Source organism: Triticum urartu, chromosome 5A (genome assembly GCF_056163025.1).
Source record: "Triticum urartu cultivar PI428250 chromosome 5A, HENAU_Tu73, whole genome shotgun sequence".
Lineage (NCBI taxonomy): Eukaryota > Viridiplantae > Streptophyta > Magnoliopsida > Poales > Poaceae > Triticum > Triticum urartu.
This window is the reverse complement of record NC_141877.1, coordinates 510,556,656-510,567,720: the sequence shown is the minus strand read 5'-3', so window position 1 is coordinate 510,567,720 and position 11,065 is coordinate 510,556,656. Positions and strand designations below refer to the sequence as shown.

The window sequence follows — 11,065 nt, the reverse complement described above, 5'->3', positions numbered from 1 at the left end:
GCTTCCGTGCGACACCTATCTCTAGTAATCCAACAGCCCATATCGCTTCTCCCTCCTCGTCTATCTCAAAGTGCGGCGGGCTGGCGTTTTTGCCATCTATTGAGGTTGGTTAACTCATCACATGTTAGCGACATGCCAAGAGCATTCTAAAAAATTCCTTTCACATTCCGTTTTCAAAAAGAAAAAAATCCTTTCACGTACGAATTTGACTGTATGCTTTGAGCAACTTGCATGTCCTATACTGCTCCTGTTTGGATACTCTAACTTAGCTAGAGGATAGACTAACTAATGACTAACCCTGAACAAATTGTAGTCAAAGAGGTGTTTGGCTGACAGGGTTAGATTGACAATAAATGCACTTGATGGAGAGAGAAAAGTGATTTTTCAGTGGTCCCAATGAGAACTATCTCCAATTAGCACCTCTTGGGTGGGAGTTTTTTTTTGGTGGATTCGGTGCAACTTGCTCCAATTTAAACCCTCATGTTTGGATACTTTAGGGCTATTTGAGCCCCAACTAGATCAAACTAACTCTAACCCATGGATCCAAACAGGGCCTATGGCTAGCCTCGACGCGGAGCAGTCGCGTGCACCGGGAAGCGGCGCTCTCTCGGCTGTCGCGCTGCTTCAAAGCCGGCGCTAGTGAGAGGTCGCCTCCGCTCTGCCGAGCATTAATGCGACACTGACGCTCTAGGTCGACGCTGACCGTTTCACGCGGGAAGGACGCGCTGGCAAGGGAATATAGGTTTTGAACTGTTTCAGGTGTAGTTTGCAAAACTACTCAATTATTGCACTCAGTTTCCTAAGAAATTGTGTTAAGAAATATTACTCCACAGCTCGCTTCCCTTCTCCTTCCTCTTCCACCGCCCGCGCACATCCGCGAGAAGCGACCGGTCAACCCTTATATAGGAGTGCTAGCTCAAAAAGATGCATGCATGACCACTAAAATTTCCAGATTAAAGCACCACTCCGGCAGGAGTATGGCGTATGTTGTTACCTTCGGTCGGGCCATGGCTACCGGGCGACGGCAACTAGAGAAGAGGCGGCGGGAGGGAAATGAATGCATCTACTGTTTGGGTTCGCCATCCGGCTTAAATATATGCGCAGCATCACGTGTTACCGCGGGTGCATAAATTGTAACATACATGTCTACTTAAGTGGGCATCACGTAACTGGTGTGTGTGTGTGAGAGAGAGAGAGAGAGAGATTCTGAGAGACAGAGTGCGTGTGTGCGACTCTACTCTTCAGACATGTACTCAACCTTTTGCATCGGGATATAAATATAATGGTATTTACTTTAGCAAGTGATTTATGTGGCCATGTTAACGTGGTTGTGTAAAAAAATGTCACTTCCTGCTCGTGATTTGCACCAACCGGGACCAATAGGCATCCACACGTCAGCATTTCTGTGCCTGGGGTTTTTGTTTTTTTTAAAGGGGGGGGGTTTGGGGGTTTTGGGGGGTTAATTTAGGTGTTTCATATATTGTGTTAGCTAGCTATAATTAATAGAGAGAAGTGTCCTCTCTTACGTCCGTGCTTGGTCGACGCTACGTACTATACATACGTATAGAGAGGACTAGACACGCTAGTTAGCTAGTAAGCAAACGAAGGAAACAGAAGATCGTCATGAACATATATGCATACAGAGAGAAGTGATATCGACCACCTCTCCTTCTCCGAGAGATTGGTCGAACAACAAGTTCTCGTATATCTATCCGACACTACCGGCTACATATATACAATAATTATCTCTTACAAATATAATCATACGGACTCATGGTCCACATAGTATTCTCCGTCTTCAGCGATCACTTGGTCAAGAAAGAATGCCGCCAATTCCTCTTGAATTGCTCGCATGCGAGCTGGTGCTAGGAGTTCATCCCACTTCCGAAACATCTAATTTGAAGAAGGGGGTCAAAACATATATATATATATATATGAATGAATGAAACTCAATACAAATGATGGTAATAAAATAAAATTGTGAATGTTGTTATTTACGTACTTCATATTGTTCGTCAGAGTACCCGCCCCGCTCACAGGTCGTGTGGCGGATGGACTCGCAGACGTAGTATCCACAGAAATCATTCCCTTGTTCCTGCCACAACCACTTTACAAGAAATAGAGGTCAATCAAACTGATAAGCAAGAATGCTAAATGGTATTGATGAAACTAGCGCTTGAATCACTAGGAGATGCGCGGAACATGCTACTATAGTACTTACTTTCGGGTGTCTAAATTCCAGCTCCTTCGGCAGTCCCGAAACTTTTCTGGTGAATTTTCTCCAAACCCTGCCGGACAAAGAAAACAATTACTTGATATCAGGAAATGAACAAAGTTGCTGATATGGTGGATAATGATCGATTTAACTTGCTTCTTGAGGATTTCAGTCATGTCCGCATACTCCTGGGGATCTTTTCATTTAGAGTCCAAGACGGTTACTACTCCCTGCTCAAGCCTAATCTCTAGGAGAATATAGTGGAAACTGCGCATGCATGCATAACTCATCAATTACATTACTATAACCTGGACTAATATATAAGGGAAACCGAATATGCACAAGACAGTAACACTCACTTGAAGTTGTAAGGAAAGAGTATTATATCTTTGTTTTCATTTTTTTTGAATGATCGTAGCAAGTTGGCCTCGGTATCTCCGGGACGATGTTCAACCTCAGTTGCATCTATGAGATATGTGTTAACGAACCCAATATCACCGATTTGTCTTTTCTTCAATTCGGCGATCTTCATTCTGCATAATATAGTGAGGATAATTATAAATACATGCAATGAAAGAGATGAGCTATATAGAGAGACTTAATGACAGAAGTAGTAGTATTACAGACAGTAGCAGGTGATCGTTGTTTTATCGAGGGCCAATTGATTGAAAAACTGATAGAACTCCTCAAATGGAATAGGCAACAGTTCAATTCCAACAAGGTCATGCTCCGGTTTAACTCTCGCATACAAAGTACTCCTCCACCCAGACTCTCTGCAGATTTTCAAGTACCAATCATGTAATCTTTGCGTCATTGTTGTTAAAGATTTTTCATCTTTGACGAGAGGCTTCCCGTACTCGTATCTGTGTAGCTGCACCTCCATGGGATCATAATGTACATCGTCAGGCAGGTAATCGTCAACATTGCCATAACCGGGCACCATCCTCGGATCGACGATGTCGCTAGGCACCTTGAGGGGGGGCACGATTGCTTCGCTTGTTCGCCGAGCTGGGCAATTTGTTTCCCAGCTGCTCGTCGTTCTTTCAGCCTTTGATCACTGACTGTACTTCCCAACCGCTCCGCTTCGGCCCATGTCTTTGCAATAATGCGCTCATAGTTTCCTTTCGGCGGAGACTTGGGTGGTTTTGCCAGGGCAGCCAGAGTGCGCTTCACTTTCACCGGATCTACCTTCTCCTCCGGAGGTGGATGTCTCTTTGCTTTCAACCCTTGAAACCAGTCATCCACTTCGGTTCGCGCGATCTTCGCGTTCTCCTCCGAGGTCCTCTCGTATGGTAACTTCTCTGGAGTCTTCAGAGAAGGACCGAATCTGTATGTCCTCCCGCCTCTGGTTGTACTGCTAGACGCCGACCGAGCAGACAGAGCGGTTGTCTTCTTTACTTGCTTACGAGGCGGAGGAGAAGGACTACGACACGCCGGAGCAGCTGGAGCGGCGGCAAGTCTCTTTCGCCCTTGCTGACGAGGCGGAGAAGGAGGAGGCTGGCTGCTCGGGCGCGTCGGCGCAGGCGGAGTGCCGCCACGCGCCGGAGAAGGAGCCGGGCGAGGGCCCTGATCTTCACTCGCCAGAGGAGGAGGCGGTGGAGGAGGCGGAGTGCCCTGACTCGCCGGAGGAGGAGGAGGAGGCGGAGGCGTCCAGTTCAGAAGGTTGATGAGCTCCTTCCGCCATAGGCATGGAGTCTTCAGAGCAGACCCCAGCCGAGTCTCCCCTTCACCGGTAGGGTGGTCAAGCTGGAGGTCCTCAAATCCCTCCGTTATTTCATCCACCATCACCCTAGCATATCCTTCTCGAATCGGCCGGCAGTGAAAAGTTGCGCCAGGTTCAGTAGGATAAACAGAGCCAACAGCCGCCCTGACCTTCAAATTCATCCATTACATCATAAGGTGGCAATTTTGAGACTCCGTGATAGCATCCACAGGATAGCTGGCAGGAGCCATCAAGGCATGCTCCGGCTGAAGCAGCTCGGTGGAAGCCACGCTGCTTCTGCGCTGAGATGGCGGGGTAGCTTCGGGGGAGGCTTCGGCAGTACGTTTGCTGCGATTTGCTTCTCGTTCCTCTATCGCGTCTACCCTTGCTTGCAGCGCCTGCATTTGGGTCTGCTGCACTTTTTTCCTCCTCTCATGGGATTTGTAACCGCCTGCGTCCGGAAACCCAACCTTCCACGGAATGGAGCCTGGCGTGCCTCGTGTCCGTCCAGGGTGCTCAGGATTCCTGAGGGCCATTGTGAGCTCGTCGTTCTCTCTGTCTGGAAAGAACGTCCCTTCCTACGCTTCTTCGATATACTGCTTAAGCTTCCTGACTGGTATGTCCATTTGATCGTTCGTCCAAATGCACTTCCCTATTACAGGGTCCAAGGTTCCGCCAGCCCCGAAGAACCAAGTCCGGCAACGGTCTGGCCAGTTAATTGTCACTGGTTCGATCCCTTTATCAACCAGATCATTCTCAGTCTTGGACCACTTAGGCCGGGCTACGAGGTAGCCACCTGACCCCGTGCGATGGTGAAGCTTCTTCTTCGCAGCATTTTGCTTGTTTGTTGCCGACATCTTCTTACTCTTTTCCGATGTCTTGTGGGCCACAAATGCGGGCCAGTGATCTCTGATCTTCTCATATCTGCCCTTGAATTCTGGTGTCTCATTATTTTCGACAAACTTATTCAGCTCTTTCTTCCACCTCCTGAATAGTTCTGCAATCCTCTTAAGAGAAAAAGACTTGATTAATTTCTCTTTAACTGGGTTCTCTGGATTATCCTCTGGCGCTAGGGTGAAATTTGACTTCAGCTCAGTCCAAAGATCATTTTTCTGCATATCATTGACATAAGACACCTCAGGGTCTTTTGTAGCCGGCTTAAACCATTGCTGGATGCTTATCGGGATCTTGTCCCTAACCAGAACCCCGCACTGAGCAACAAATGCGTTATTTGTTCGGATGGGTTCAATCGGTTGGCCGTCGGGCGCGATTGCTATGATCTCAAACTTTTCATCCAAGCTCAACTTTTTCTTCGGGCCTCGTCTCTTCACCGAAGTTGTGATCGATCCGGAGGGCTAGAAAAAAGAACAAAGACTTAATTAATATGTGTACATACCAAAACAATGAATGCATCAATCAGCTAGTCAGCACAGGCTTAACTAATATATATACTTGGCCGGACTCGGTTCGGTCACCGGAGCCATCATCATGGTCTCCTTCTTGCACCGGCATTGGGTCACCGGAGCCGTCCTCATGTTCTTCTTCTTGCACCGGCATTAGGTCACCGTAGCCAGCTTGTTCACCCTCTCCTTCCAGACCATCGGTTTCGTTGAGAAACAATGAGACGGCATCACTTCCTTCTGCGATTATGTCCCTCAACAACGCTTCTTTTGCTTCGTCTAGGGCGGTGTCCATAGTTTCTACAAATATTTACAACATGGCAATTATTATTCAAACATGATAGATGGATATATTAGTGCCAAACGTAGAACTAGCTACCTAATCATAGTAAGCTATCGGGAGGGGGTATATATCGACAACGACGACACTACATCTATGTCCCTCGACGACCCTCGTTCCTGATAAAAAAAGAGGAAGAAGAAGAAAAAAAGAGGAGAAGAAAGAATAGAGGAGAAGAACTCCTCTATTCTTTCTTCTCCTCTTTTTTTTTCTTCTTCCTCTTCTTTTTTTATCCTCTTCTTCCTCTCATGTTCGAGAGGATCGCCGAGGGGTCGGGAGGTTGCGTAGTGTCAAAGGATTCAACAAAACCATGTCTTCATCATTAGGCGAAAGTAACATGTGCATGATGGTACGAAGCTCTTCAAAGTTGTTCTGGAACGGAGTCCCAGATAGGATAATTCGCTTTTTGGTACAAAGTTCAGCAAGAGCCTTCCGAATATCGCTATTTGGAAGGCCTTTGCTGAATTCGTACCAAAAGGCGGATTATCCTATCCGGGACTCCATTCCAGAACAACTTTGCAGAACTTCGTACCAACATGCCCTGGTTACTTCCGGCTAATGATGAAGGCATGGATTTCTTCAATACTTTGACACTAGGAAACCTCTCTCGACCCCTCGGCGATCCTCGACCCCTCGAACCCTCGACGACCCTGGAACCCTCGACCCCTCAGCGATCCTCTTCTTCCTCTCATGTTTGAGAGGATCGCCGAGCGGTCGGGAGGTTGCGTAGTGTCAAAGGATTCAACAAAACCATGTCTTCATCATTAGGCAAAAGTAACATGTGCATGATGGTACGAAGCTCTTCAAAGTTGTTCTGGAACGGAGTCCCAGATAGGATAATTCGCTTTTTGGTACAAAGTTCAGCAAGAGCCTTCTGAATATCGCTATTTGGAAGGCCTTTGCTGAATTCGTACCAAAAGGCGGATTATCCTATCCGGGACTCCATTCCAGAACAACTTTGCAGAACTTCATACCAACATGCCCTGGTTACTTCCGGCTAATGATGAAGGCATGGATTTCTTCAATACTTTGACACTAGGAAACCTCTCTCGACCCCTCGGTGATCCTCGACCCCTCGAACCCTCGACGACCCTAGAACCCTCGACCCCTAGACGACCCTGGAACCCTCGACCCTCGACCCTATAGAACCCTTGAACCCTCGACCCTGAAACCCTCGACCCTTGACCCCTTAACGACCCTCGACCCTAGTTCCCGACCCTCGACCCCTCGGCGATCCTCGACACCCTCGTTCCCGATAAAAATTAAGAAGAAGAAGAAGAGGAAGAAGAAGAAGAAGAAGAAGAAGAAAGAGGAGAAGAAGAAAGGAATAGCTAGAGGAGAAGATCGAAGAAAAAAAAAGAAGAAAAAAAAGAGGAGAAGAAGAAAGGAATAGTGGAGAAGAAGAAAAAATAGAATATATTCTATTTTCTCTTCTTCTCCACTATTCCTTTCTTCTTCTCCTCTTCTTTTTCTTCTTTTTTCTTCTTCTTATTTATTTCTCCTCTTCTTCCTCTCCTCTTCTTCTTCTTCTTATTTAGTTCTCTCGACCCCTCGTCCCTCTCTCATGTTGTCGGGGAGGGGGTATATCGACCTCCGCTCATGTTGAAATTATCGGGGAGGGGGTATATCGACCCCCACCCCCCTCATCATGCATATATAGCTACCACATACATATATACATTGAAAAAAATTACATATATGCAACAAAAACATTAATACACATATGAACAAAAAAATACATATATGAACAAAAACATGCTGTGAACAAAAACATTAATATAATAAATCTAATAAGAAATTAATCTAATAAAAACATACTCTAAACTTACATATAGCCACATACATACAAATATACATTATATATATATGAACAAAAAATTAATCTAATACAAAATCAAAACAGAGCCGGACCGGCGCGGCGGCTCACAGCGGGGGCGTCTGGCGATGGCGACGGCGGGGGAGGCAAGGGCACCGGCGGGCGGGGGCAGGCCGCGGGAAGGGGCTAGGGCGCGGGGCAGGGGCCGGCGCGGCGACGACGTGGTCGGCGGCAGGGGCGGCGCGACGACGGCACCGGAGGCAGGGGCGGCGCGGCGATGGCGTCGGAGGTAGGGGCGGCATGGCGACGGCGTCGGGGGCAGGGGCGGTGCGGCGACAGCGTCGGAGGCAGGGCGATGATGGCGACGGCGACGAGGAGCGGCGCTGGGGCGTCGGGCACAAACTGACGGTGAAGTTGTGAAATTTTCACAAGTCCAGCTTATATACCGACAGCATTGGTCCCGGTTCGTGGCACAAACCGGGACGAATGCCTCCCTTTAGTCCCGGTTGGTGCCACCAACCGAGACCAAAGGCCTCTTTTTAGCATCCCAAAGGGCGGGAAGCGGCGGCCTTTGGTCCCGGTTGGTGGGACCAACCAGGACTAAAGGATGGCATTAGTCTTGGGTCGTAGCACCAACCGGGACTAATGCCCCCCTTTAGTCCCGGTTGGTGCCACCAACCGGGACCAAAGGCCTGTGCTGCCCCGAACCCAAATATTTAGTCCCACCTCGCTAGTTGAGAGGGAGGCGCACCTGTTTATAAGGTGCGGTGCGCCTTCCCTCCCGAGCTCCTCTCTAAAGCAGGCTTTCGGGCCTAACACTGCAATCTGTGCCTGTGGGCCTACTGGGCCTCCCGCGGGCCTGAATCCTGGCCCATGGTAGGGTTTCTAGTCGTATTCAGGCCGTGGGGGCCCAGTAGGTGGCACTTTTTTGTTTTTTTGTTTTTTTTGTTTCTACTTAGAACTAGATACTTATAGTTTTGTAGTGTTTTCTTTTTTATTTTAGGTCACAAAAATTATAAACTTTCTGTTAGTGCCATTAGTTTTAAAATTTGAATAGTTTAAATTTGATTTTTTAAAATTTTGTGTGAATCACTAGTTTATGAATAACTTTACTATAAAAATTGATTTTTGAGTCAATCTTTTTCCTGCTATTTAATATTACTGTGTTTTATCATTATACTCAATTTGGTAATTTTAGTTAGTCATAACAAATATTATAGGGGTGAGCCCTATTTTTTCCAGTTTTTTTGTTTTGTTTTCTGCATTATTTATTTCCTTTTGTTTTTTGCTTTATTTTTTAATTCTTTTTGCTTTTAGTTTTAGAAAAATTATAAACTTTCTGTTAGTGCCATTAGTTTTCAAATTTGAAAACACTTTTTAGTTTTTTTGTTTTCTTTGTTGCTTTATTTATTTTATTTTGTTTCTACTTACAACAAAATACTTATTGTTGCTATTTTTATTTTTTTTCATTTTTTTTGTTTTGTTTTCTGTATTATTTATTTTCTTTTGTTTTTTTCTTTATTTTTTAATTCTTTTTGCTTTTAGGTCAGCAAAATTATAAACTTTCTATTAGTGCCATTAGTTTTAGAAAAAATATGAACTTTCTGTTAGTGCCATTAGTTTTCAAATTTGAATAAATTAAATTTGAACATAGATGCACCTATAGAGAAAATTCGACCTAAATTCATAGTTTTCAAATGAACTCTGGAAATGTTGGCATAGCATACTCGTCTGTTACAAATTTGGCATGGTATCATCATAATAGTTGCGGGAGAAAGTCTTCACTTTTTCTTCGCTTGTGTCATTTGCTTATTGCGCCGTAAACATGGATAATCTTCATTGTTTATCAGGATGCTTGGGTCAGCCTTGACATTGAAGGGAGGAATTTCATGAAACTTTTCATAATCTTCAGACATGTCTGTCTTGCCGTCCACTCCCAGGATGTCCCTTTTTCCTGAAAGAACTATGTGGCGCTTTGGCTCATCGTATGATGTATTCGCTTCCTTATCTTTTCTTTTTCTCGGTTTGGTAGACATGTCCTTCACATAGATAACCTGTGCCACATCATTGGCTAGGACGAACGGTTCGTCGGTGTACCCAAGATTTTTCAGATCCATTGTTGTCATTCCGTATTGTGGTTCTACCTGTACCCTGCCGCCTAACAGATTGACCCATTTGCACTTAAACAAAGGGACCTTAAAATTAGGTCCGTAGTCAAGTTCCCATATGTCCACTATGTAACCATAATATGTATCCTTTCCGCTCTCGGTTGCTGCATCAAAGCGGACACCGCTGTTTTGGTTTGTGCTCTTTTGATCTTGGGCGATCGTGTAAAATGTATTCCCATTTATCTCGTATCCTTTGTAAGTCAATACAGTCAAAGATGGTCCCCTGGACAACAAGTACAACTCATCACAAACAGTGTTGTCAGCTCTGAGATGTGTTTCCAACCAACTGCTGAAAGTCCTGATGTGTTCACATGTAATCCAGTCGTCGCACTGCTCCGGGTGTTTGGAGCGCAGACTGTTCTTGTGTTCATCGACATACGGGGTCACCAAGGTAGAGTTCTGTAGAACTGTGTAGTGTGCTTGAGACCAAGAATATCCATCCCTGCATATTATTGAGTCTCTTCCAAGAGTGCCTTTTCCAGTCAGTCTCCCCTCATACCGCGATTTAGGGAGACCTATCTTGTTAAGGCCAGGAATGAAGTCAACACAAAACCCGATAACATCCTCTGTTTGATGGCCCATGGAGATGCTTCCTTCTGGCCTAGCGCGATTAAGGACATATTTCTTTAGGACTCCCATGAACCTCTCAAAGGGGAACATAATGTGTAGAAATACGGGCCCCAGGATGACAATCTCGTCGACTAGATGAACTAGGACGTGCGTCATGATATTGAAGAAGGATGGTGGGAACACCAGATCGAAACTGACAAGACATTGCGCCACATCACTCCTTAGCCTTGGTACGATTTCTGGATCGATCACCTTTTGAGAGATTGCATTGAGGAATGCACATAGCTTCACAATGGCTAATCGGACGTTTTTCGGTAGAAGCCCCCTCAATGCAACCGGAAGCGGTTGCGTCATAATCACGTGGCAGTCATGAGACTTTAGGTTCTGAAACTTTTTCTCTGGCATATTTATTATTCCCTTTATATTCGACGAGAAGCCAGTCGTGACCTTCATACTGAGCAGGCATTCAAAGAAGATTTCTTTCTCTTCTTTCGTAAGAGCGTAGCTGGCAGGACCTTTATACTTCTTCGGAGGCATGCCGTCTTTTTCGTGCAAACGTTGCAGGTCCTCCCGTGCCTCAGGTGTATCTTTTGTCTTCCCATACACGCCCAAGAAGCCTAGCAGGTTCACGCAAAGGTTCTTCGTCACGTGCATCATGTCGATTGAGGAGTGGACCTCTAGGTCTTTCCAGTAGGGTAGGTCCCAAAATATAGATTTCTTCTTCCACATGGGTGCGTGTCCCTTAGCGTCATTCGGAACAGCTATTCCATCGGGACCCTTTCCAAAGATTACGTAGTGTAAATCATTGACCATAGCACGCACGTGATCACCGGTGCGCATGGCGGGCTTCTTCC

At 45.9% G+C, this 11,065-nt stretch overlaps 1 protein-coding gene across 1 annotated transcript; it reads right to left on the bottom strand.

The window, feature by feature from the left end:
- Window positions 1-9,254: 9,254 nt before the first annotated feature.
- LOC147972352 (uncharacterized) lies at window positions 9,255-10,382 on the bottom strand. The gene has a single exon (XM_087523041.1). It carries the CDS (start codon window positions 10,365-10,367, stop codon window positions 9,255-9,257), a length of 1,113 nt encoding a protein of 370 aa, XP_087379167.1. The 5' UTR covers window positions 10,368-10,382.
- Window positions 10,383-11,065: the final 683 nt, after the last annotated feature.

Excerpts from the sequence above, each read along its gene's own strand:
- LOC147972352 (XM_087523041.1), bottom strand. The coding sequence starts at position 10,367 with ATGACGCACGTCCTAGTTCATCTAGTCGACGAGATTGTCATCCTGGGG.